At 47.9% G+C, this 27896-nt stretch overlaps 1 protein-coding gene across 4 annotated transcripts in view; it reads left to right on the top strand.

Annotated features, from left to right (window-relative positions):
* The first annotated feature begins 4473 nt into the window (after window positions 1–4473).
* ARMC3 (armadillo repeat containing 3) overlaps window positions 4474–27896 on the top strand; it is a 64173-nt gene continuing 40750 nt past the window's right edge. The window contains exons 1-6 of one of the 4 annotated variants that reach the window (XM_077303494.1): window positions 4474–4901; window positions 12890–12938; window positions 23275–23392; window positions 24787–24912; window positions 27073–27141; window positions 27380–27549. In XM_077303494.1, coding sequence (XP_077159609.1) covers window positions 12891–12938; window positions 23275–23392; window positions 24787–24912; window positions 27073–27141; window positions 27380–27549 — 531 coding nt within the window. In that variant the 5' untranslated portion in view covers window positions 4474–4901; window position 12890. Of the gene's footprint in view, window positions 4902–12889; window positions 12939–23274; window positions 23393–24786; window positions 24913–27072; window positions 27142–27379; window positions 27556–27896 lie in introns of all 4 variants that reach the window. The other 3 variants (XM_077303493.1, XM_077303495.1, XM_077303496.1) reach the window with 3 other exon arrangements.

The raw sequence follows: 27896 nt of genomic DNA, 5'->3' as shown, positions 1-27896 counted from the left end.
TATTAAGAATAGCAAACATTCCAGTATCAAACGTTGAAACGAAATAAAAATGAATGTCAGATAACAATCTCCGACACAGTGTATATTTGCAATGGACTTTCAGAGAGGTATGCTGAGAAGAAAATCCCAGTGTATGCTAGGGTTACGAGATGTCCTCTTTTTAGAACTGAATTAGGGCAGTATTTTCCCCAGCAGGGGAGTTCTTAAATAAAGCCTTACTGCAGCATTTCCGTGTTGCAAACAAAACTCTCAAAATGGGTGGCCAAAGAAGCTAACTTCTGCTTCCCTGCATACAACCTTATGGGATGGGCGGCCCAATCCCTAAGGGAGACTCAGGCTGAAATAATGCTCAGAGAATGGCAAATAAACAAGTCAGGCCTGACTCCTGTATGGGGTGGACCGAGTGTTGAGTGTAGTTTGGGTTGCTCATCCGTGGCAACAGGTAAGCAAGACTCCATAGGGGTGCCCTTGAATTTCATCATATGAGATGAAGGTGTCGTCTATCATCTCTTCTTCTTTCTGGGCTGGGGGGAAAAATGAAACCTGGAGAGCCATAGTTATGGTCTCCAATAATTGTTTTGTTGTAGTGGTTAGGAGTGCGGACTTCTATTCTGGCATGCCGGGTTCGATTCTGCACTCCCCCACATGCAGCCAGCTGGGTGACCTTGGGCTCGCCACGGCACTGAAAAACTATTCTGACCAGGCAGTGATATCAGGGTTTTCTCAGCCTCACCCACCTCACAGGGTGTCTGTTGTAGGGAAAGGGAAGATGACTGTAAGCTGCTTTGAGCCTCCTTCGGGTAGGGAAAAGCGTCATACAAGAACCAACTTTTTCTTTTTCTTCTTCAAAACACTGGAAGCAAATGTGGAGGACAGATCAAGGACAAGGTGCTGGGAGGAGTGATAAACCCCTGGGCTATGTTCTGTCTCAGTTCCCCTCCTTCGTGTTTATGTGCTCCACAGAGGAAAACATAACAGTACTGTGGAGTACAGTTTTCTCCTCTGGGGCAAATGGCTCCAGAGGGCCAATTTGCAACTGTGAAATATTGCCTAGGGGAATGGGGTCACCACCCACACACCCCTGCCCAGGCCTAATTTGAAACAGGCTTAGTCTCAGCTGCAACCAGTCTTTTTGTTGTTGTTATAAAAAAGGCAGCGTCTATTCCTGGATCTCCTTGGTCCCACATCTATTTCACTTGTCCTAATGGCCCCAACCTACCCCAGACCTAACATGCATAGCTGTGTCAACACACAGGACAAGAAGCCCCTTGGGTAGTCCTTCTCCATCATTCTTAGGAACCAGATAACACTGGTGACATGCTATAGCTCTCCATGGCTTTTTAGTGCACACAGAAGACCTGGAAGGAGGCCCTTGGACCAGTGCTAGAGAACACATTACAGTCTTTTACCTGGCTTTAAAATCCAAATCCAATGAGCCGCTGTGAGCCAAACTCGACAATGCTGCTTCCTCCAAGCCATGGCCGCTGCCACCATGTCAATGAGACAATTTAATAATGCCACAACAACCTGGTCAAGATCAGGTCCGCAGTGCGGCTGGATGGGGCACTCTATAGGTTTGAGATCAACTGCGAATGCAAGGAAACTCCAGGCCACACCTGAAGGGTGGTAACCCTAGGCACCAACAATAGATGCGGCAAGGGAAGGAAAGTGGAAACAACCCAGATGGGGACTTCAAGGCATTTTAAAATTGCCTCATTGACTTTCAAAAGGCTATGGCCCTCACGGGTCAAAACTGGGGATGCCGTCGCATCTTGTATGGCCCTGCGTCACATATAGGGTTGCCAACCTCCAGCTGGGGAGCTCCTGCTATTATACCTAATCTCCAGATAATCTCCTGGAAGAAACGGCCACTTTGGAGAGGGGACTCTATGGCAGGGGTAGTCAACCTGTGGTCCTCCAGATGGTCATGGACTACAATTCCCATGAGCCCCTGCCAGCAAATGCTGGCAGGGGCTCATGGGAATTGTAGTCCATGGACATCTGGAGGACCACAGGTTGACTACCCCTGCTCTATGGCATGTTATCCAGCTGAGTCCCCTCCCTGCACCAAATCCTGCCCACTCCTGGCTCCACCCCCAAAAGTCTCAAGTATTCTCAATCCAGAGCTGGCAACCCTAGTTATGTAGGAGAGGGGCAAATGTTCCACCTCCTGTACAGCCATCTACAACAGCTGGCAGGGTTGATTAGGGATGCTGACCTCCAGGTGAGGCCTGGAGTTCCCCTGGGATTACAATTGATTTCCAGCCTACAGATATCAATTTCCCAGGGGAAATGGCAGCTTTGAAGGGTGGACTCCATGGCATCATGTCCCTGCCAAGGTCAACCCCCCCTCCCCAAATTCATCTTTCCCCAAGCTGTGCCCCCAAATCTCCAGGAATTTCCAAACTGGAGTCAGAAACCCTAGGCATGATCTGTAAAGGGCTTCTACATTGTTCAATTGATGTAGAAAGATTCTAGTACCCACGTAAGCCGAGGTTTCTTCCCTTCCCCTTGCAAAAGTAGAAGAGCTGGTTTTTATACCCCACTTTTCACTCTTGAAGGAGCCTCAAAGCGGCTTACCATCGCCTTCCCTTCCTCTCCCCACAACAGTCACCCTGTGAGGTAGGTGGGGCTGAGAGAGCCATATTACTGCTCTGTATCAGGATTGTCCATCAGGACCCAGCTGGCTGCATGAGGAGGAGCATGGAATCAAACTCCGCTTGGCAGATTAGAAGCTGCCGCTCTTCACCACAAGTAGCAACGCACATGTATAGCAATGTAGTTTGCTATAGCAGGAACACATTGTTTATGTCACCAGTTGAGCCTTATATGTTTCCTACTCAGTCAATGGGACAGTTTGTCAGGGACCAGATATTGTGCTTGATGCACTACTAGATCTCCTGACTGTTTATGTGTCTGGCAGTGTTGTGCTATCCGTGTATGTGCAGAGCCTGTGCAATAAAGCCAGTCATACATATCATGTGCTGTTTTCCTCTGTTGGCACATGCAGAAATATGACTCGACTGTGAGAAAAATGCAACCCGTTCTTTTGCCTAATACAAACTGACTCAGGCTACTAATTTGTCAACAGCATCAGGTCAAACACAAACTCTGAACAATCATCTCAGGGGAATGAGAGGAGAACCCGGATGTTTTCTTTGCCTTTATCTGCTGATTTAATAGATTCCTGGGCAGGGGGAACTGGCTGGCCACAAAGCATTGTTTTTTTTCCCCTTCCATGAAAGAAAGGGGGGGGGGGAAATCCACTCAAGGAATTCTAAAAGGAGATTGCAAAATTTCCAGGTTGTTCTTTGGGTTTTAAAGAGATTGTGGCCAGTGCCTGGCCAGCTTCAAGGGGACAGGGATTCTAAAAAGGAGTCTGAGGAAGAGTGCTTGCACTCGAAAGCTCACGCCTTGAATAAATCTTTGTTGGTCTTAAAGGTGTGACTGGACTCTGATTTTATTCTAAAAAGGTCCACCACTGACAAGGCCTGGCCGCCACCTTTCTCACCTCTAAAGACAAGGGCAGAGTGAGCTGGGCTCCTGCAGGGACTCTTACCAGTACGAGAAAAGGCCTTCAAGTACCTAGGCCCCAGCTGGAATTCTGCCCAGAACAAATGGACACCCAGGGCAGATTTTTCAGAAAAGGAGCGATACCAGCAAGAAAGATGCTGAAACATGTCTATTTACAAGTTATCATGTGTTTTAACTTCAGATGTAAGGGAATGGATTACACACAGCTTACTCAATGGTTACAGAAATGCACTGCACTCCTATTTACACTGTAACACACTTAACAAAAATCCTGCTCTTTCTCCAAGGTTTTGGTTTTTTGACCGCCACAATAGCTGAGATATATTATTAGGGACAATAACTGGACCGAGGCTACGCAGGAAGTCTCCAGCCAGATTTGAACCCAAGTCAGGGATATCTAACGTAACTGCTGCAAAACACTGTTGTGATCCACTGGCTTGAACCAATTTATTTAAACAGTTTCTCCAGTCCCCATCCTCCATTTTATCCCCATGCCCACTTTAAATAAAACATAATGCCATGGGGGCCAACAGGCAGCTGCCCCGAAGAGTCTCCATTATCAGCTCATACAATCGATAGGGGAAGAGGAAAGAAACCCTTGGAGGAAGACTGAAAAGGGATAATGTGTGCACATTTTCTTTCTGCATGCTGAATATTTACGAACATCCTAGCATCTTCCTAACCGCAGTACACCCTTTTTGGGCTGGGCAACTCTTAGCGGCCCTGTGTTCTGTTTAGGACGAGAACAAAGGGTTGTAAATGGCCGAACTTGGCCCATTTCCGACGCGCTGAGCCAAGCGAGGGACTGTAAACCGAAACGAAACGGGTGTTATCCGAAAGCAATTCCGCCTGAGAAGGCTGGAGCGAGCCGAGCGGTTGCGGCCGCGCAGGATGCAAGACTTTCGTTCAAAAGCCTGCTACCTTCGCCCCCCAAGCCCCGCAGGACTGCCATGGGGCAGCCAAGGGGTCGTCCGGGAACTAGCTGCCGACCTGCAAAAAGACCCTCCGAGAAAGCAGCCCCTTCCTTTGAGCCCCAGAGGGAGCGCGGGTGCGGGGGCTCGCATTTCTGTTCTGCATCTTGCATTTCTGGGCGCGAGGCAACCGAGCCGCTTTCCGAGGACGGAGACGGAGGATGAAGCCACAAGACCGCAGCGGCCGCCTCGCGCCAAAGAGGCTCGCGACGCTCCAAGAGCCCGGCGCCACTGCGCATGACCGAAGGAGCCCTCGCGCAAGCTCTCCAGCCCGGGCTCGGCGAGCTTCCACGACGCATGCGCCCTTCGGCGGCGTAACCTAGCAACCGCCCAAGCCTCGACGTGGTGCCGGGAGATCTTCGGAACGCGGCGACACGTGTAAAGCGGTCCCTCCACGTGAGTGCAGTTTTGCCTGCTGTTATGTTGTGCAGTTTACTGCCTATATCCTTTCTCGTTCAAATCGTCCCAAATATTCTATGCACCTTTCCCATCCCCCGCTGGTTTTATTGTACACCGCCCCGAGACGTCACGGTGAGGGGCGGTTTAGAAATTGCATGAATAAACAAAGGAAGGAAGGAAGGAATAAATAACAGCAGAGAGTCACCTAGAGCTCCGCAATGTGGAAAGGGGGGCTTCACACTCCATGTCAGTTTCAAAGAAGTCTTGTCAATTTCACTCTGCGCCTGTATTCCTTTCTGTTCCCTTCCCTCCAGTGAACAAATGCTAAAATGCGTGAGCAAAACCAGAACCACGATGAGTTAAGTGGGAAGTGCTTGCTGGAGGCAACTGCACAGCTGCAATAGAGCAATTGCATACATTAAAAAAAAAAATGGGGCGCCACCTCCCATTTGTCACAAGTGTCATTTCACCCCAATTTGGAAAAGTATACCAGGCATTTGGTTGAGATCATGCATAACTAACAGCGACTGAAGGACCCCTGCGCCCCTCCCTCTCAGAACTCCTCCAGAATGCTCTGGACCTGTTTGCACTGTTGCATTGTTTACACTGTTTATATTGTTACGACTATCATTAATATTAATGTACGGTTATTCATGTTATAGATTGTATCATGTATTGTTCATGTGTTCCATGTAAACTGCCCTGAGCCTCTGGGGAGGGCGGTATATAAATATAATAAATACAATGTTTTTAAATTGCAGCTGCAGAATAAATACACTGGAAGGAAAAGAATGGTGCATAAAGGGAGTGGGGCATGGAATTTGAAGTCAAGATTAAAAGGTTTACTGCTCTGGAAACTTGCAGTAAAATATGCATGTCTCATGGGCCTTAGAACAGTATGAAGTGCAATCATCAGCAAGTTCTTCATATATTTGCATATACGAAAGGGGAGATGGGAGCCTCTAATTAATTTGAACATAGAAGGGGAACTCAGATGACTGGAGGTGAATCTTCCCCCAATTTGCTCCCACTGGAGATGCTCTTGGCTGGTTCCCCCATCACCACCACCTGAACTGATCAATAGGCTAATTTTCAAAAAGTGTGCATAACGGCTTGTAATTTGGCAGTTTTCTTACGGTACACTAATGTGCTTTTAATTTTCAGTTACCCAGTTGATCCCCCCCGCCCATTTGCTAGGATGTGATGTGAATACAGCCTAGTTACAGACGCACAGTAAAAGTTTCCTCTTCTTTATACCCCAGAATGTTCGGTAGGTTGTCTTAAGGAGGTTCGGATGGGAGGAGATCTTTCTGTGCCAAGCCTTCTGTATCAGCCTGAATTTATGGGAGTGGTCTGAGATGAAGCAATGGAAACAGTGCTACAATAAGGAATTTGGGGGAAGCAAATGGGGTATTGTTAACATTATTAGCGAAGCTAAAATGCATTTGTGTGTGCTTTATGGAAAGGATGATGAAGAAAAGCCCTGAGTAATGTTTCCTCCCTTAACAAGTACTGTGAGGAAAAGACGCAGGGAAGAGACTGATCTGTGTGGGAGGATTTCAGGGGTTTAGAAAGCAATGCCTTTCTGAGGTATTCATCTTTCAAGTTCCTGACAAATCAGTGGAGGTCATCGTGGCTAGAATCTCGTGATGTCATCTTTAGGGACTCCAGACTGCTGCTGTATTTGAAAGAGGTATCCGAAAAAGGATGGGAGTGGGAGCCAGGAAGCAAATTGGCAGGAGCGTGGCAGCATTAGCGCCTTGGAATATTTATTTATTTAGTTTTTTATACCGCCCTTCCATACAGCTCTGGGTGGTTTACATTAACATCATGGGGTAATTACATAGAACATTGCAACAAATACAACAGATATAACAAGCATAACATAACCTGTCAACCAGAACAATATTTAAACAGGAACAGGAACATGGACACAGCTTTGGGTTGGTCAGACTCTTGGGTCATGGGAGGGGGTGTCTGGGGGGCAGTGGGTGTTTTTGGGCTGGTCAGCCTCAAGCAAATGCCTGGTGGAGGAGCTCCCTTTTGCAGGTCCTGCGAAATTGTGGGAGTTCAGACAGGGCCCTGATCTCTTCAGGAAGCTCATTCCACCAGGTGGGGGCCAGCACTAAGAAGGCTCTGGCCCTTGTTGAGGTCCAACGTGTTTCTCTGGGACCAGGGATCCGCTGCCAGTTGGAGGTGGTGGAGAGTAAGGCTCTTTGGGGGGTATAGGCAGGGAGGCAGTCCCTTAGATACACTGGGCCCAGACCGCGTATGGCCTTAAAGGTGATTATCAAAACCTTAAGCTTGCACTGGTAGCCATCCGCATAGTGGGAATGAGTGGAAACAGCCACTGAGATGTAGTGGCCTTGTTAAGGGTGTCAGACTGGACCCAGGTTCAAATCCCCCACTGGATGACTGAGGGCCACTCAGTCTCTCTCGGCCCAATTAACCATGCAGGGTTGCTGTGAAAATTAAAAGGGTGGGCTAAAAATGTGATTGGTGAATGCATTTGGATGGACTGATTGATTTAACAACATTAAGCCAACATGTTCAGCCTCAGCTTAATTAGGTGTCTTCTGCTTATTATATAGCAAACACGAACTAACGTACACATGCTGAACAAGCAGCATTTTCTGTTAGAAATGGAAAATGGAACTTAAATCTAATTAGACTGACACTTCCTTAAGAGGCACTTTCATTTATAACCCTTTTGATACGATTAGCTTTGAGGCAGGTCCTCCTAATTTTCTTGATAAAAATGCCCTGCTGTTCCTTCCAAAGAATTGACGGAGGAGCTGCCATGTTCCATTTCTTTAAGGTTCATATTAAAATGCTTTTTCCTATAGTCTGTCTCTCTTGGGAGGAAGGATTTTACTGTGCATCTCAGCAAGACATTTGAAATCTCACACATCATTTTTAGAGGCTTTTCCCATTCAGATTGTTTGTCGCAGCCTCGGTTCCCTCCGAGGAATCGCTGGGCTAGCTTCGTCTAGAAATCTGGTTTCTGCCTTCAGAGCCCTCTGACTGCAGAGATGGAATAGACTTCATGTTTTGTTGTTTGTCTCCTTTAATTACACAAATATGTGACTACTGACTACACTAAGAATTGTACTGAACATAGGAAAATTATGTTTCCTTTCCGGAGTAATTTGACAGTAGGCCAGGCTTAGATGTTCAAAGTTCTCAGCTGAGAGTTGATCTCGCAGGCTGTCTTCTCTTTTGGTGGCGGGAAGTCAGGGGCACGGGTGGGTAAGCAAGCGGAGCAGGGGCTCAGGCGGTGGCAGCGACGTCCCTCGGCAAAAGACTACCTTCCCTGGACCTCAGCAAAATTGTCAAGCGTTGACTGGTCTCCAGTGATAAAAAGGTTGGGGACCACAGAGACCCATGTTTGGATCCTATTTGTGCCAGGAAGCTTGCTGGGTTGACCCTGTGTCACAGCCTAACCTACCTAACCTACTTCAGAGAGTTGTTGTGAGAATAAAATGGAGGAGAGGGATATGAGCCATTTTAGGACCCGCTGTGGAGAAATGCAGCTTATAAATGAATTGAATAAATATAAATAAATAAAACAGTAGCCATTTTAGCCTTTAGGACTGTCCAACTTTACAGGACTGATTATATCTGAGAGTACATCCAATAACCTCAGGCACCCCTGTTCAGGAAAGGGGAGGAAAAATCTCCTGCCTTGATTTGTATCTTTTTCCTTTTATTTTTTTTCCCATGTGGCTTTTGATCTGGTGGGAGACTGAAGGTAGCTTTAATAAAACAATGAAATACAACACAAGGGTTCAAATTGTTACCTTTATCCGAGGTATACAAATGGTTTGCGACCACCGTCCCAGCTGAAACCAGTCTTGCTGGTTAGCTTTTTGCCAGCGGATCTCTTAATAGCTGCCCCAAAGGATCTACCAGATTCTAGAGATTCAGCCAGGATCTCTTCTAGCCAGAGACAGTGTTGGTTCCACAGGCAGATCAAGCCATAATAACTGCTCCGCAGCTTACCTGACATCTTCCTCTTTCTGCCTGTTCTCTGGAGGAGGCAGTTGCCCTAAAAATGACCTCTGATTCTTTGATAACAAGGTAAGTAGCAGATCTGGTGATGCGTTCATTTATGCAGTGCTCAGTAGGCGAAACATAAAGTGTAGCTGTTTCTTCTGTCATCCATGCTTTTAGAGACTCATGGGAAGCAAGGAAAGGAGTTAGGGTTTTATAAGTGTAGTTAATTCAGCCTTATCACAAGCTGTGCTTTTGCTTTTAAAATGATTACAGACATTGTGTTTTGGGTCTGATGCTGAAAGGAGATGCCTTGCGCATCATCAATCAAGGCACAGCTTTGGGATGCAAAACTACGTCAGAGGCTTGCTGATATGAAAGAACGTTTCCTGTAGTCAGAGGGAGAATTGCAAACTGGGCCTCATTCACAGATCATATAAATGTTTGGGGAAAGTTATTCGACAACCCCTTTTGCAAAATATTGCAGTTCCCTTAGAGGGAAACATTCTTTTGATCGGTAATATAATGCTAGCTTCATCTTTGACGTCCAAAAGCAATTTTTGCCTTTGAGGATTTCTGCAAATGTATGGCTATCAGCTGAGAAAATGTTATGTTCAGCTTGCTGTTTTTCTTCTTTAGACCATTTTACACTGGGAATTTGCCAGTCATACGTTATTGTGTAGGGCCTTTTATGTGCCTTGCTTGAAACATAGATGTATAACTTTATTGTTGCAGCTAGTTGTCCTTTGGTCCTTCTGGAAATTGGACACACAACATACTTTACTCTGCTCTGGTTCGGCCTCACTTGGAGTGTGTTGAGTTTTGGGCACCACAGCTGAAGAGGGATGTAGACAAACTGCAGCATGTCCAGAGGAGGGCAGCAAAGATGGTGAGGGGTTTGGAGAGGAGGAAAGGTTGGGGGAGCTTGGTCTGTTTAGCCTGGAGAGGAGATGACCGAAAGGGGATCTGATAGCCATTTTCAAGTATTTAAAAAGCTACCATGTAGAGCAGCTGTCCCCAACCCCCAGTCTACAGACCAGTATTGGTCTGTGGATTAGTCGGTACTGGGCCATGGCTCCTCCTCATCCTCCTCCCCGGCTGCTGCCTGGGGAGCTGCCCTGCCATGCTGCCGCCGACTCACCTTTGGTGCTCTCCGGTGGCCGCCATGGCTGGGGCTCCCTCTTGGCATGGCACTGCACAGCTGCTGCTGGCAGCACCCCCCAGTGGGCGGGGGGTGGTCAGGGGTGCTGGCGGGAAAGCAAGCGGAGCAGGGGCTCAGGCGGTGCTGGTGACGTCCCTCGGCAAAATACTACCCCCGCCCTGGGCCTCAGTAAAATTGTCAAGCGTTGACTGGTCCCCGGTGATAAAAGGTTTGGGGACCACTGCTGTAGGGTGTTCAAGGCCCCAGACAAACAGAGGTGGTTTGCCACTGCCTGCCTCTTGTGTGGAGACCGCTGATGTTTTCCCATCCAAATACTAACCAGGCCTGATCCTTTTTATCTTCTGAGATCTGACACAATCAGACTAACCTGGTACATACAGGAGAAATAATTATCCTTAAATAGTGCAATGTGTTTGTGTTTTTGGTTGCTATTATACAAAAACATCACTTGTTTTATTTTGTTCTGCTTTGGGAATGAAGCAGTGAACTCACTGTCCTTGGGAAAGGCAGAATTTATTTGAATCTTCTTTGTGGGCACCACAATGAAGGAGGTAATTAAGTTTCTGAAGTGAGGCCAAAAGGCTGTTAGCCGAATAACCTCATAATTGCTTCATACGAATGCTTGTTCTTCACAAATCTTAGTGCTCTTAATTGTTCTTGAATTCAAAATGCATTTTTAATGTACCAAAGCAGCACATTTGGAAGGTACTTGCTTCAAAGAAACATCTTTAGGGAATCCCAAAGTGAAAATTTGATTCTCCAACACTGTAGAGCTTGGGTAATGGTTACAACTTGCAGGGAGCAAAGCGTCTGATCAGTTCAAGATGGTGAGGTTAGATACTCTCTTAACACTGTCATAAATGAGAGGGCAAGGTTAACAGCCCTATAGAATCAATTCCATGATTTAAAAATAAGTCCTCCATAATAATGGTTCATTTTGTTTCCTGTTCTTGAAGCTACTTGGATACCTTCTGTTCTCCCAGAGGCAAAATGATGACTCCAAGTTATGTCATAAATGTCTGAAGGCTCACTCAAGGAGCATATATTGTTAAGTTCAGTAGGTAGACTTTCAGGCAAATTAAAACAATATGGTAAATCACTTTTATGTGGGAAGCCTGAATGCTTTTGTTTAGAAATTTTTCAAGATTCCTCTTGATTCTCCTCCACAAACATTGGTTGGGAAATCTATGGTCCATTCCGCACAACTTAAATGTAGCTGAATTGTAATACTTTGTAAATGTTACATTTTTGACATTATGCACCATGTTGTACACAAACCGCAGTACTGCAGCAACACTCCCGCAACATTCGCTTCTTTATAACGCTTCAGGGGAAATTGTAAAAAGTGGATTCCCCCTTTAAAAAGCGCTTGACTCCTGAGAGCAACCTGCAACACATCAGCAAAAAACATGTGTGTTCTCAAAATAGCATTAGGAAGAAGGTCCCTCCTCCGCTCCCGCCCCCAAGCTTCTGGGAGATGGGAATGCCTTTTCCCCCCTACAAACTGTATAAAGCAACGAACAAGCGAGCATGCTTTTCATTCGACAGAAGGCTTTAAACTTTAATCTTTCAAAGTGAGCATCATAACGTCACAGAGCCCCTTGCTCACTATGTGCCTGAATGTTGCCCTGCCTGCACTAACATGCATTGTATGCGGTTTTTCTTGGAGACACGTGTCAACAATTACACGGATGTCTGCCAGTAGGCTGTATTATAGCGTGGATGGAGGAACTATGAAAACTCCCGCAGCAGGCTTTTTTCCATCTCCAATGAATACCTCCCCCCTGGTTTAGCCTTGTGTAAAAAGCCATTGGGGGGCAATGAATTAAGAAGAAATGAATTAACACATATGCATTGCCACATGTGTTTTTGGATTTTAAAAAAATAAAATTTAAAGGGGAAGGGGCATTTCGGAGCCACAAAGGCGATCCATTTGATTGGCTCTTCAGTTTGATTGATGGGCAGAGGCAGGCAGAAGCGCCACAAATTTAGAGCGCCTTGTTTGCAATTCCTGCAAGACCGGAAACATGTGCATTACCAAAAAAGCGCTATGGGTGCATGAATATTGTGCTACCATTTGCACTGTGTGAAATGTCGAAATTCCACTTCAAATTGTAGCGGTTTGGGCTGCCGTGGACATCCAGCAACATTGGCAGATGTGCGGAATGGACCCATATATAACCTACCTATCTATTTATTATATTTATATACTGCCTTCCTTTGCAGCTCAGAGTGGTTTGCATATAACGTAGGTATTAGGTATAATACAATATAATTCAATCACTCAAACACAACAGATTCAAGTGGGTAGCACAACAAAAATAGAGTCCAATAGCACCTTTAAGACCAACCAAGATTTATTCAAGGTGTGAGCTTTCAAGTGCATGCACTCTTCTTCAGACATGCTCTGGAGCATGGGAAGGGCAGGTTTTGGGGAGGAGAGGAGTTTCAGCAGGGTATAATGCAACAGAGTACACCCTCCAAAGCAGCCGTTTTCTCCAGGGGAAGTAATCTCTGTTGTTTGGAGATCAGTTTTAAATCTGCAAGATCTCCAAGCCCCACCTGTGTAATATGGGCAGATCTGGACCTGAATGGGTCCCCCCACCCCAGGAAGTATAATGGACTAGTCTAGATAGCAAAAGGGAGATGCCACTTTTGAACACTCGTGTAAAATATTCCATGCAAGTAAAAAAAGCCCTACCTTATTGAGAAAAACGGTCTAGACCAGCCTGCTTCCTGAGTCCTAGTTTTCTATTTCCAGAGAGCTTTTTCTTGTCTTTTTTTTTTTAAGCGTAGTTTGTTCATCTTCTCCTCTTTTGTTTGTTTTTAGAATGGGTAAAAAAATAAAAAAGGAAGTGGAGCCTCCTCCTAAGGATGTGGTAAGTTTATAAAATGCAGCCTGTTTTAAGAATGCGCTAGTTCCACAATGATACCCTCCAAATTTGCTGTCTTTCATTAAGCTTTTTACTCCCACTTGCCTCTCCACGTTCCTCTAAAAATGTCCTTGCAGAAATCATCTTTTTTTGTTTTGTTTGGACTGTGTGCGTAAACAGAGCAGCCAGTCACAATCATTTTACATAGAATGTTGTCTGTAGGTCTCGTCCCTCTACACTTTATCTTTAACCGCTCCTAGCGGAGCGGAAGAAATAAAACAGTAAGGGCCCCGAGGGCGGGCCCTGTCCGGGATGAGGAAGGGTGCCAATAGGCCCCTTCCCCTGGACTGACAGGCGGAAGGCCCAATCGGGAGGCGCGAAGCGCCTCCCGATTGGGCCCTCCGCTTGTCAGTCCAGCCCCAAACTGTCAATCAGCAGCCGCGCACAACGCGGCTGCTGATTGGCTGTTTGCCTGGACTACAGCCAATAGGGAGGCGCGAAGCGCCTCCCAACCCGCCCCATCCCCGACGAGGGCTACCCTTCCCTGCACGGCGGCCATTACTCTGCTGGCCGCCGAAAGGGAAGGTAGGCCTGCGGCTCCCTGTGCCTTCCCCCAACTGGGGGAGTACAAAGGATTCTGCGGGCCCGGGGACGGCGCTGGGAGGCTTGCTGAGCCGCCCTGCGACGTTCCCGGGCGCTCAGAAGCCGCTGGGGGGGTAGGAGGGGAGAACGGCTTCTGCGCGCCCGGGGAGGGCGCAGGGCGGCCGAGCCGCCCTGCGCCCTTCCCGGGCGCTCAGAAGCCTTCGCAGTTGGGGGCTGGGGAGGGGAGAATGGCTTCTGCGCCCCCGGGCAGGGCGCAGGGCGGCCGAGCCGCCCTGCGCCCTTCCCGGGCGCTCAGAAGCCTTCGCAGTTGGGGGCTGGGGAGGGGAGAATGGCTTCTGCGCGCCCGGGCAGGGCGCAGGGCGGCCGAGCCGCCCTGCGCCCTTCCCGGGCGCTCAGAAGCCTTCGCAGTTGGGGGCTGGGGAGGGGAGAATGGCTTCTGCGCCCCCGGGCAGGGCGCAGGGCGGCCGAGCCGCCCTGCGCCCTTCCCGGGCGCTCAGAAGCCTTCGCAGTTGGGGGCTGGGGAGGGGAGAATGGCTTCTGCGCGCCCGGGGAGGGCGCAGGGGGGCCGAGCCGCCCTGCGCCCTTCCCGGGCGCTCAGAAGCCTTCGCAGTTGGGGGCTGGGGAGGGGAGAATGGCTTCTGCGCGCCCGGGCAGGGCGCAGGGCGGCCGAGCCTCCCTGCGCCCTTCCCGGGCGCTCAGAAGCCTTCGCAGTTGGGGGCTGGGGAGGGGAGAATGGCTTCTGCGCGCCCGGGCAGGGCGCAGGGCGGCCGAGCCGCCCTGCGCCCTTCCCGGGCGCTCAGAAGCCTTCGCAGTTGGGGGCTGGGGAGGGGAGAATGGCTTCTGCGCGCCCGGGCAGGGCGCAGGGGGGCCGAGCCGCCCTGCGCCCTTCCCGGGCGCTCAGAAGCCTTCGCAGTTGGGGGCTGGGGAGGGGAGAATGGCTTCTGCGCGCCCGGGCAGGGCGCAGGGGGGCCGAGCCGCCCTGCGCCCTTCCCGGGCGCTCAGAAGCCTTCGCAGTTGGGGGCTGGGGAGGGGAGAATGGCTTCTGCGCGCCCGGGCAGGGCGCAGGGCGGCCGAGCCGCCCTGCGCCCTTCCCGGGCGCTCAGAAGCCTTCGCAGTTGGGGGCTGGGGAGGGGAGAATGGCTTCTGCGCGCCCGGGCAGGGCGCAGGGCGGCCGAGCCGCCCTGCGCCCTTCCCGGGCGCTCAGAAGCCTTCGCAGTTGGGGGCTGGGGAGGGGAGAATGGCTTCTGCGCGCCCGGGCAGGGCGCAGGGGGGCCGAGCCGCCCTGCGCCCTTCCCGGGCGCTCAGAAGCCTTCGCAGTTGGGGGCTGGGGAGGGGAGAATGGCTTCTGCGCGCCCGGGCAGGGCGCAGGGCGGCCGAGCCGCCCTGCGCCCTTCCCGGGCGCTCAGAAGCCTTCGCAGTTGGGGGCTGGGGAGGGGAGAATGGCTTCTGCGCGCCCGGGCAGGGCGCAGGGGGGCCGAGCCGCCCTGCGCCCTTCCCGGGCGCTCAGAAGCCTTCGCAGTTGGGGGCTGGGGAGGGGAGAATGGCTTCTGCGCGCCCGGGCAGGGCGCAGGGGGGCCGAGCCGCCCTGCGCCCTTCCCGGGCGCTCAGAAGCCTTCGCAGTTGGGGGCTGGGGAGGGGAGAATGGCTTCTGCGCGCCCGGGCAGGGCGCAGGGCGGCCGAGCCGCCCTGCGCCCTTCCCGGGCGCTCAGAAGCCTTCGCAGTTGGGGGCTGGGGAGGGGAGAATGGCTTCTGCGCGCCCGGGCAGGGCGCAGGGGGGCCGAGCCGCCCTGCGCCCTTCCCGGGCGCTCAGAAGCCTTCGCAGTTGGGGGCTGGGGAGGGGAGAATGGCTTCTGCGCGCCCGGGCAGGGCGCAGGGGGGCCGAGCCGCCCTGCGCCCTTCCCGGGCGCTCAGAAGCCTTCGCAGTTGGGGGCTGGGGAGGGGAGAATGGCTTCTGCGCGCCCGGGCAGGGCGCAGGGCGGCCGAGCCGCCCTGCGCCCTTCCCGGGCGCTCAGAAGCCTTCGCAGTTGGGGGCTGGGGAGGGGAGAATGGCTTCTGCGCGCCCGGGCAGGGCGCAGGGCGGCCGAGCCGCCCTGCGCCCTTCCCGGGCGCTCAGAAGCCTTCGCAGTTGGGGGCTGGGGAGGGGAGAATGGCTTCTGCGCGCCCGGGCAGGGCGCAGGGCGGCCGAGCCGCCCTGCGCCCTTCCCGGGCGCTCAGAAGCCTTCGCAGTTGGGGGCTGGGGAGGGGAGAATGTCTTCTGCGCCCCCGGGCAGGGCGCAGGGGGGCCGAGCCGCCCTGCGCCCTTCCCGGGCGCTCAGAAGCCTTTGCAGTTGGGGGCTGGGGAGGGGAGAATGGCTTCTGCGCCCCCGGGCAGGGCGCAGGGCGGCCCGGCCGCCCTGCGCCCTTCCCGGGCGCTCAGACGCTCAGAAGCCTTTGCAGTTGGGGGCTGGGGAGGGGAGAATGGCTTCTGCGCGCCCGGGGAGGGCGCGCAGGAGCCTTTGCCATCTTCTCCCACCCTTGCCAGCCACCAAGCGCTGTCCCCAGGGACAGTAGCTAGCGCCCATTTTATTCTAATATAAAATGGGCTTAAAATCTAGTATATGTATAAAATAGTCTAGGAGCCTATATGTATTTCAGCTGTATACGGAAAAGGGAGGATTGTATAATCTCCGTTTTAAACATGTCGTTCATTGGGCTTGAACTATAAATTTCATCTGATTCATTGTGAATTCGGATCATGTCAACAAAGCATCTGACCCTGTAATAGAAACTTGAATTAGGCATGTAAGTTTATATTCCAGTTTTAAGCACGTGGATCCTCATCAAGGCAGTACTGTTGCCAGTCTCCAGGTGGAGCCTGAAGATTTCCTGGAATTACAACTGCAATCCTGGGTGCAATGGGCTTTGTCTCCAGTTTTGTTTATATATTTTGAATAAAGGTAAAGGTATCCCCTGTGCAAGCACCGAGTCATGTCTGACCCTTGGGGTGACACCCTCTAGCGTTTTCATGGCAGACTCAATACGGGGTGGTTTGCCAGTGCCTTCCCCAATCATTACCATTGACCCCCCTCCCCCTCATACAGTAAACTTTAACTGGAAAAAAGTGAATAGTTGAGACATCAGCTATGGCCAGCATTTCTAAAGCTGCTACAAGAATGTGTGTTTTAATAACAAAAGACTGATAATTAATGTTAATTATATAATCCATAAAAATATTTGGTCTCTAACCCAGGAATATTGAACCAAAAGTATTCCTGGAATTTGGTTGTGCATTTCTCAGTTCTGTTAGTGCTGCCTTCATCTGTGCAGCATTCGGGAGGGGGAGAGGGGAGTTTAATTGAGTAATGTATAGGGCCAAAAAGATAAAAGAAGATGGTCAAGTACTGGGGGCTAATCCGTTCCACCTTGAAAGGTGAAACCTGTATCCCTAGGATTCCTTTCATTCACAGAATTTTGACTGTTACCAGAACTGAATTTCAGATAATTGTTATTTGGTAGTTCTAACCTTTTGAAGTTGCTCCTTTCAGTCTTCTGTGGTCCTAGCGGGCAAAATTATTTTATCACCTGCACGTACCACCACCCTTTTTTATGTACCATACATTGATATGTTCAACAAAGAAGCCCTAGTGCAAATGCTAAGCATGTCAGCTATTTAGACCAATTCTATTTGCTCTTTCTTTCTGTCAAGCTTGACTGTGTGATTGCCCTGTAGCCACTTACTGATCATACTGTAGGTCCCAAAGGCTCTTGCTCTTTATCGACTTGACAGCATACTTCTCAAAGGCTGTGTTGATCGCTCAGCTTCATACTTTATATTTCCGCATGTCTAGTACAGACAACCCGGCCAAACTGCTGAGATTATCAGTAAAAAGAATAATCTAGTCCCATCTCTGTGTATCGACATCAGAAAGCTCAATAGGTCTTTTTTCTGTCTGTTTGACCAATAGCCTTATATACAAGGTATTTCCTTCTTTCACTCATGGACAAAAAGCTTGAGGTCTAGTTTTCTGTATTACTCCGAAGAGTGAGGTTTGTTGGAATTTTGTGCCTGGCCAAAACTCTACCCCTGTGCTTGAACATAGTTTCTTTTAAGGAGTAGGCACCATTCTCCATTTGTGTTTTTCAGGCAGACATTTTTCATGGTTGAGGACTTCACTTTCGAATTTTTCCTCTCCAAAGTGTAGCCATTTGGCAATACCTTAAAAAAAATTAATCCAAACTGAATTGCTTCTAAAGCTGAGTTTCAAGCACAAAACAAACTGCATGGGTGAATAGGTTGACTTTCTTTCTGTTTTTTTTTTTTTTGTATCCAAAAAAGCAGTCAATAGTACAGCGTAACAAGCATATCATGCAAGCTTGGGCAGAAAAAAGGAACAAAATTTTGGCTTACAGGCACTGGCTTGCTGGGATGCTGCATGTTTCTCAGAGATAGGACATTTGTACAAAGTTCCTGGCTGGTCAGGATGTTTCCCTGGAGAACTGAAAAGAGCCTCAAGAGTGTTAGCCAGAAATGCAAAAAGGGAACAAGCCTGGCTGCTTCCAAGTTCTCTCAAGATAGCTAGCACCAGGAAAAATGCATTGCAAGGATCTGGGGGGGGGGGGATTAAGCTCATAGTTTGCAACTCCTGATCCTTTACAGCTCAACACCGAAATATATATATTTTTGCAAGCAGAATTGTGTCTTCTAGGAAGTTTCTAAAGATTTTGTTTTCATTAAAGTTGCCCACAAGAATTTAAGGCCTATGAACAATGAAGCGGAAAATGTTCCCCTACCCATGAACCACAGTAAACAAAACGATCAAATGGTAGCCTGCTCATGTTTAGTATTAAAAAATGGGGTAAAATAAGACTGAGGATAAAAATGCAATACACAAATACAATATAAACCAAGTGCCATACGTGATGTGGCAAACTGGCTTCATGTGAGGAAAGCTGCTTTGCTGAAACACACAGAGCGCTTTGTTGTGTCTCGCTGCCTGTGGATGTTTTCAGTCTGTTCTGGACTGTGATATGATCTGTGTCATGCTTCATGTACAGAAGTGAATGGGTCATCACTTGTCTATTGCTTCATTTTCCCTCCCCCAACCTTTTGGTGTACTCAATCTTGCTTGGTTGGGTGTTTCCCCCCCTTTCTTTGTGGAGTAGGATAAAAAAAACCCCCAAAAGTACAAGACCCAGGTACATTTTTTACTTCACTGTCTTGCTCCAATGATTGATACATTAAGCAATAAAGCTTGCGCCAACATTTCTGATGTCCTCTTACCTCCTCAGATCACTGAGTATGGTTATGTGTATTCAGTGCTCTTATGAGAGAAACACCCTGAAGCCAATGCACAGATAGCCCTGAGAATTATGCGCTGTTGACCTGATCATGCAATTTTGGCCCATGTTCTTTACCTGAGTGAGCCAGCAGGAGCAGACAGGTCCTCGAAGTACATCCAGCTATGCTTCTGGGGGGGGGGGACATATTTGGTTCATAACCAGCCAGCAGCAGTGATGGGCACAGGCATGCCTGTCCCCTCTTCTCATGCTGTCACCACCAAGCAGCTTCTGTGCAGGGATGGCATTTGGGCTGCAAACTCACTGGCCTTGACAACTAAGGATGTAGGTTTGCCTTTCAGGGTCTCCACTTATGCCTCCACTTATGCCCCAGCTGAGCCCGTGCCTGTGCTTGCCACTGGTGGCTTGTGCCCAAGCAGCAGCTCATCAGGAACCTTCCCAGTCACTTAAAGGGCCAGTCCGCCTCTCTGCAAATCAAGTTAAATTCAGGGCAGGGTATGGATGGGCAACCTCAGCATATTTGTAAATTTGAAAAGGTATCAAAATGTGCAACCTTACTTAATATCAATAGCCAATATATCAGCTGAAACACCAATTGCTTTATATGGGGGTTTATAGAACAGTGGTCCCCAACCTTTTTATCACTGGGGACCAGTCAACGCTTGACAATTTTACTGAGGCCGGGGGGGGGGGGGGATAGTCTTTTGCCAAGGGACGTTGCTGCCGCCTGAGCCCCTGCTCCACTTGCTTTCCCACTGGCGCCCCTGACTTCCTGCCGCCCGCTGGGGGGCACTGCCAGCAGCAGCGGTGCAGTTGCACATAGAGGGGGAGCCCCAGCCATGGCCGGCCGCTGGAGAGCACCAGAAGTGAGCTGGCAGCAGAGTGGCAGGGTAGCCCCCGAGGCAGCAGCCGGGGAGGAGGATGAGGAGGAGCAGTGGCCCGGTACCAACTGATCTATGGACCGGAACCGGTCTCCGGACTGGGGGTTGGGGACCAAGTATAGAAGATTTGCTTACCATGTGGAAATCTGTGGTGTCTTGTACACTTCTGAAAGGCATGGTAAGGTACAGCAGGGCTGGTGACCAGAACATTCCATGGTTGCTCCACTGCATTTACTGACTCGTTCTGTTGCCGTGGAATAAAGATGTTAGTTCCACCTATCATTTTGTGCATTTTCTCATTATTTCATGCTGTTTTTGTTTATAGCAGTAGGAGGTTGGGCGTGAGATTAAAACATGCTTTCATTCACCATCCTTTGGATTTCCCATAAATATTGTCTATGCACATTTTTAATTAAAAGTGGATTGTTCTTTTCTTTTCTAACAAGGAAGCATTGTTGTATGCGTGCAAGCATTATCTCTGCAAAAAGGAAAAGGGAAAACAGTCCCTCCCAATTTTATAATTTACTATCCAAATTAAGTGCACAAACGGTGTCCAACTCCATCACACAACACACGAACGCAGATAACATTAGAGACAGTTTCACGTCTTTAAAAAATCCCTGAAAATCCCCAAAAACAAGCCATTAAAAAAACTTCACAAAACCTGCTATTTAATGCTCCTACTATGTATTGCAAAACAGAAAAATGAGGGGGGAGGGGTTAGGGAGCGGAACTACTCTTTAAGGAAAAACGAAATCAGAAAATGCTGCATGTTTTTAGTAATAGCCATTGATCTTTGTGGTGGAAACTCCTATCATGGGATAACCTTGGTGACCTTCACCCATTGGCTCCCTTCCATGGGCTGACAGCAAAAGCAACCCCATTGCTCTCACCGTTTCCAGGGAAGTGGTGAGCAGCATTTTACTAGGATCCAAAGTTTCTCAGCTTAAGAGAGTTACGTACTAACCATAATAGTATGTGATCAATAATGTATGATTATAAATGCTTAGTGTGCATCTTAAATAGTTTCAGTGTGTTGTAGAATGAGGCATAGCGAGACTGAAATCAAGAGTAACGTGCAGTGTATTTATTTATTTTATTTTTATACTAAAACCACCAAACGCAGCAATAAAAGCGCAGTTTAAAACCCCTTTTAAAAACCAGACTTGTTAATTCCTGGTGCCTGCAACAGCCATTGGATGTAATGCGTCATCAACAGCAGATAGTTCAAACCCAAGACACAGTTTTTTTTTTCAAGAGAGCAGAATGAAGTCCTTAATTTTCTGCTGCTTTTGGGAAAGTTTTACATCCAAACGTTTGATTCTAAATAAAGAGCAAAAAGCCTTTGACAAGGTTTTGCCCTTTCTCAAGCCATGTCGATTTCAAACAGTCTTCTAAATAGGGTCGGAGCAGCTGGATTTTGTGTTCTCTGCTTGAGAAAGGTCAGGAGTGGAAATGAAGATTTGGTTTCCTTCCAGCGGGCTGGACAGGAATCGTGCCATGGCAGTGCCGTGGCCAGATCAGCCTCATGGAGAGCTGTCCTTTGAGATCTGAACCTGTGTGCAGATATAGCACAAGCAGGGCCACTCTGTTTTTTAAAATTCCACTGTAGCAATGCCGAATGTGCCACGTACAGCCAAAGTCTGCTATGATCCCTGACCAAATTGCCCGCCTTGCTTTGCTGCACTTATTTTCTGGAGTGAGCGCTTTGCTGGCTATTCAGCGATCAGAACGACACACGGCGGCTGCCAAACATTTCTTGGAGCCCTGCCTAGTATAGAACAATTAAGTAATTCCTGTTGCCTGAAGAATGTTTCGAGTCCCCAAGGGACTTGCAACACTTTCCCAGCTTTATTCATAATGTATGGAGACCCTTCTTAATCCTCATTGGACATGATGAATGCAATCTGCCAGCCACTTACTCTGGGTAACTTCTACAGCACTGAGGGCTGAGCAAAAACCCCATGGAACATACTAAGCAACAGTCAGCGGGATAGCTGGAACACGCAGAAGGTGTGAAAAGGCAAGTGAGCCACCAGCGCTGTCCTGTGATGGAGGAACAACCTGGTCAATTCACCGGAGGCTTCCATATTGGCTTGGACATTGACTAGAGGACACTGGAGGGTTTGTAGTAAGAAAGGTAGATGATGATCCAAAGTTCTATGTCATCGTTCAAGGGCATTAAGGATGCAAGAAGAAGCAGGATGAATAGTTAACTATCAGTTAACTATCCAGTTCTTCTACTCTTCACAATTAGCAATGCCTGAGCTGTTCATGTTTTGCTTTCTGAGTGACACCTTGCTTGGCTATTTTGAAACACTGTCTAGAACAGGGGAATTCAAACTGCGGCCCTCCAGATGGCCATGAACTACAATTCTCATGGGAATTGTAGTCCATAGACATCTGGAGGGCCGCAGTTTGATTCCCCCTGGTCTAGAATGCCTGCATCTTGTCTAGCAATAACAATGTGAACAATTACTGCAAGAGTCTAACAGGGAGAGAGTGGTTTAATTGGACCTTGCTCATCTGCTGGGCCCCAATCATATCTTGTTATAACAAGTTTGACTCCCTCACTCCTCTTTCACTTACGCCTTATTTCAACTTTGTCTTATGATGAGATAATGGAAGAGACAGCTTCGGTTCTACTTGTGAAAATAATTGTATTGTGTTGTCTTCATCCAGGTGGCTTCTTGTATTCATCTCTAAAAATAGAGCTATGTCTTCAAATACTAAACTTCATAAAATGTTCATTATTCTTAGTAGCCTTTCACTTTGTGAGATGACTTTACCAATATGGTGCATGGATTCCAAATGAGTGTGAACTGTAGGTGTGAGCCATGACATCAGACTCTTTCTGCATTTTCCTCCCTTTTCTTTGCCATCCTCTTTATATATCCCTGCTTGCCATTTGATTGCACCTGCACGCCGAACGGATCTCTTCAATGAGCCGTTCACAAAGATCTCTATTCATGCCTTTCCCGACCTTTTGTGTAGGAGCCTGAGGTACCTTGTTTGAGTAAGAAGACAAAAGTGGCAATGCTGTAATGTGTCTTTTAAAAAACTCTCTGTGTTCCTTATATTTTAAGGGTCTTGAATTCACAGTTTGTTCAGATCTATTGCAGGAGGCTGTCGACTTTACACATGATCAGGGGCTGCGTGTTGGTGGCTTGCTAGGCAAATCATCAGCTTCTATGCAGGTCCTGAGTCAGTAAAATCCCATAGGGCAATTCATTGCAAGCTCTTTCCAGATAACTCACTTATGTGTGTAGTAACAAGTTGCTAACTTCATTGTGTCTTTTGTCCATCTCTTGCATACTAGTTTCATGCTGGAGAGTAACAGAGAATCATAACTCTGACTTTACAAAGGTGAGGAAGGTGAAGCAGTTCACAGAGTATTTTCTCTCACTCATTTCTGAAACATTTCTTGTCTCCAGCACTGGGATGTGCATTTCCCAGTTGTTTCGTACAAGGCAGCTCAGCATCTGTTTTCTTTGTCAGCCATTATAAGCTTCCAAAATAAGCCACAAGGATCAATATTGATTTGCCCTTTTTTTGTAATCTTTATCCCTTTGTTTCTATAGTTTGATCCTTTATCGGTTGAAAGCAAGAAAGCGGCCACAGTGGTGCTCATGCTCAGTTCCCCGGAAGAGGAAGTTGTGTCTAAAGCCTGTGAATCTCTCTATAAATTTGCAGCAAAAGGTTTGTCTTTGAACGATCAACTCTCACAACATTAAACAAAAATTCTAGTCTAATCTAATCTTTAATAAATTTGTTTTGTACAAAAATCCCATCAACAATTTTTGTTGTCAGCATTATGGGCAGGTGCAGGGCACAGAGTGATATAGGAAGGCTAAGAGTTCAATCCCAGCAGCCGGCTCAAGGTTGACTCAGCCTTCCATCCTTCCGAGGTCGGTAAAATGAGTACCCAGCTTGCTGGGGGGTAAACGGTAATGACTGGGGAAGGCACTGGCAAACCACCCCGTATTGAGTCTGCCATGAAAACGCTGGAGGGCATCACCCCAAGGGTCAGACATGACTCGGTGCTTGCACAGGGGATACCTTTACCTTTAAGAGGAAAAAAGTCTTCTCCAGGCTGTTGATTTAGACTTCTGCTGGTGACCCATTTTGTGGGGCTGTTCCACCTCAGAATGAATATGGAGGATTGTCTCTTTGGAAAAGGGCTAGAACATAACCACCTTCCACATAAAATATTTTTACTTGTTCACTCTCCAAGCACAGGGAGATTTTGATACATCATTTTCAAATACATTATTGACCATTTCCACACTGGAGACTTTGCGCCAAGCTGCAGACTTGAGTTTGAGCCAGGACAGGTTGCTGAGCTTCTTCCTGCTCCCGTATGGGGAAGCGTTTGGCCCGGTGCATCTCTTCCACCCCAGATTTGTGCTCCTGCATCAGGGCAGCAAAGTTCCCAGTGAGCAAACAGTCATTATTTGCCTCTTGTGGCGCAGAGTGGTAAGGCAGCAGACATGCAGTCTGAAAGCTTTGCCCATGAGGCTGGGAGTTCAATCCCAGCAGCTGGCTCAAGGTTGACTCAGCCTTCCATCCTTCCGAGGTCGGTAAAATGAGTACCCAGCTTGCTGGGGGGTAAACGGTAATGACTGGGGAAGGCACTGGCAAACCACCCCATATTGAGTCTGCCATGAAAACGCTAGAGGGCGTCACCCCGAGGGTCAGACATGACCTGGTGCTTGCACATGGGATACCTTTACCTTTACCTTTTTACCATGAGACGATTGTGCCAGGTGCAGAGGTGCATATCTGAATCCATTCTTACAGCAAAACACTATTCTAGAGATGCAAAACTCTTTCCCTCTTAAGTTTCATAAATGCTACACATGCTCCCACGTTCACCTCTTTCAAAACAGCCACATACAAAACTGCCAAATATCTGCTGCTGCTTATAAAGAATCTAAGACTTAAGCGTGAAAAGTGAAAGTGAAAGGAAGAGAGATGCTGGCATATTTGCGTTCTTGGACTCTGGCGCATTCATAAAAAGTGCATCTTAATTGGTGCTGTTCTCCATTGTGTCGCTGAAATGAAAAGACATTTTGATGTGTTCACATTTTTAGGTGACGAGAACAAGCTGACTCTTCTTGAGCTCGGAGCCGTGGAACCTTTATTTAAGTTAGTTACAAACGAGGACCCCATTGTCCGTAGGAACGCCACCATGGTACTTGGGATCATGGCTTCTCACAGTAAGACTCTTCCTTCTGTGAACTTGGTTTCTTGCAGTTCTGTCTGGCAGGGGTATTACACTGTTGCGGCTGGGGAATCGCCATCTCACATTCCAAAGGAATAACTGTAGAACAATTGGTCTGCACTCTTAGGGCTTCTTTAGCACTGTGGAGTTGGAGTAATTCCAATAGCTGAAGTAGCGGTCACTTTCCTGTCCGCAGCATTTCTTCTACAGAATGTGTGGAAATGGAGGAGCCATACAGAGTAAAAGAACCCAGAGCTTATGGGTGGCGGATGAGCCCAGGTTTGACTTGCACAGCTTACTCACCATGTCTCTAGACTAGACTTCTGTAACTCGTTCTACATGGGCCTACCCTTGTCCTTCACCTGGAAATTGCTGCTGGTGCAGATTGCAGCTGCTACGGTCTTCACAGGTACACCTTGGAGGGCACATATCCAGCTGGTGCTGGTTGTGGTCTGGATCAGGTTCAAGGTATTGGTCTTAACCTTCAAGGCTATACACAACCTGTGCCCTGCATACCTGAGGGACCGCTTGCCTCCTTCTGCACCCCCCTCCCCGCAGGGCCCTTCACTCTGCGGGTGCTAATCTGCTGGAGATTCCCTGCTCAAGGGAAGTTCACCTGGTCTCAACCAGAGTCTTTTTGGTCCTGGCCCTGACCTGGCAGAATGAGCTCCTGGGAGAGCAAAGGGCCCTGACGGAGCTTTTGCAGTTCTGCTGGGAGTTCAATCCCAGCAGCCGGCTCAAGGTTGACTCAGCCTTCCATCCTTCCAAAGCTGATAAAATGAGTACCCAGCTTGGTGGGGGGTAAACGGTAATGACTGGGGAAAGCACTGGCAAACCACCCCGTATTGAGTCTGCCATGAAAACGCTAGAGGGCATCACCCCAAGGGTCAGACATGACTCGGTGCTTGCACAGGGGATACCTTTATCTTTACCTTTACCTTTATAGGACTTGTAAGACAGAGCTCTTCTGCTAGATCTTTGGTTGAGGCCAGGGCAAGGAAGATCAGGGGGCCCTCCCCAAGCTGAGCCTGACTGATCCTTGAACCCTCAAGGCAGGGGCAGCTCTGAACCGGGAAGAAGGGGGAGTTGTTTTTACTGCTGCTAGAATTTGTGATTGTTGAAGCATATCTGGCTTAGACAAGTGACACAGTTTCATGTTTTTAAAGCGTGCTGCAGTTGTTTCACAGTTAAGTGATCCAGTTTGTAAACCAGAGTTGGTCTGCCTCTATCTTACAGTATAACTTCTTCCCAAGAGTTAGTCCTGTCTCATAGCAGTCCTTCTAGACTTCCATTTGGAGGGCACTGACAAACAAATGGATATTGAGGTTTATCAGTGTGTTCCTTGTTCCCCCTTCACAAACTGCTCACATGAAAAAGACCTAAAGAGTATCTCACTTTGAACCACAACGTGCTTCTTACTGTATGTCACCCCCTCCTGTGGGACATCCAGGGGTGTCCTAGGTTTATTGGGTGGGAAAGTCTATTGTAAACCACCTTGAGCCCGTTATGGGAGAGAAGCAGTATAAAAATCTAATAATAATTGTAATAATAATTTGTTTTCTTTTTTAGCTATTGTTCATCCCCCAAACAGGAAGGAAGTGGAAGAGGGTATCATCTGAAATAGGCTTTAAAAGTTGGTGAAGAACCTTTAAGTGACCAGATTTTGAAAGGATCACTGAAATCACAACACTGACTTTCAGTCTAACTTCTATAAATGGACACGAACCTACTTTTTAAAAGATGTCTGTTTTTAAAAATGAAAATAAATCATGCAAAACCTTATTTTTGGTTAGGTCCCGTCATGAAAGCTTTTGCAGAAGTGTTGCCAAAATAGTCCTCTAATAGGGCTTATTTTGACAGATTTCTCTAGTCTTTGATGGAAAAATTGTACATTCGATGTCATTTGGCAAACAGTGCAGTCCTAAGCTTGGCAGTTGCTTGCTTTTTAGCGTTTTAGATTTACGTCATATAGTTCCGCTGTCATCTTTCAAAGAAGTGTGCTCCAACACAGAGCACAACATTGTCAAATCAGAGATCTCTTTTACCTCTGTAGGACTAAACAAGGGTATTAACTGTGCCTCGGCAGCTGATTGTAGGGTGGATTTCTTCAATTAATTAAATACATAGTGTCATATCTATATTTGCTTCATTGTAGATGATGTGAAAAAATCATTAAGACAACTAGATGTCACCCAAGCATTCATAGCTCGCTTGGCACCAGAAGGTAATTTGTAGTGCTTATTGTGGGAGCTTTCATTTGTGCTGTTCAAAAACACGCATCAAAAATACCATTTTAAATGTATGTATTATTTTGTGCGGCTGTTTGCTTCCTCCACGAGTATATCCAAATAGAATGAAATTAGCAGCGGCTGTTTGTTGAGTTTCAAATCGCATTTTGGATAAAGTGAGCATTTCCTGCGCAGTTTACATTCTGATTGTGCTGTCTGCTTTTTGTTCTATAGAAGATGTGGTCATCCATGAATTTGCTAGCCTTTGTCTAGCGCATATGGCCGTTGAGTACAACAGCAAAGTGCAAATATTTGAGCAAGGTGGACTAGAACCGCTTATCAGACTGCTAAACAGCCCTGATCCAGACGTTAAGAAGAATAGCATTGAATGCATCTATAGCATGGTACAGGTGATGATTCCCCCCCTCCCCGTTATTGATTACAAAGTAGTATACCTTTTTCTTGCCAATTAATCTTCACCTTTTCAGAATTAGTTATGGCTTGGAGCATAATTCTAAATTCATTTACACCATTTTTATTTTATTTTTTTTGGTCCTACAACCTCTTTCTGCTCCAAAACCCAGTCTTGGAACTGGTTGTGCTGAAGAAGGCTGTGCCTCCCACCGTTTCTGTCCACTTAACAGGTGGTTTAGTGAGTCAGTCGCAGAGCACAGATATTCTCAGCGCATATTCAGCAAGGGGAAGGACAGGGGTATGACTCCCCTTTCCCCAACCCTGCCTAAAAGGTTAT

This window comes from Paroedura picta, chromosome 11, assembly GCF_049243985.1.
Source record: "Paroedura picta isolate Pp20150507F chromosome 11, Ppicta_v3.0, whole genome shotgun sequence".
In the NCBI taxonomy this organism is placed as follows: domain Eukaryota; kingdom Metazoa; phylum Chordata; class Lepidosauria; order Squamata; family Gekkonidae; genus Paroedura; species Paroedura picta.
The sequence above is the reverse complement of the archived record's forward strand: the minus strand, read 5'-3'. Positions and strand labels throughout refer to the sequence as shown.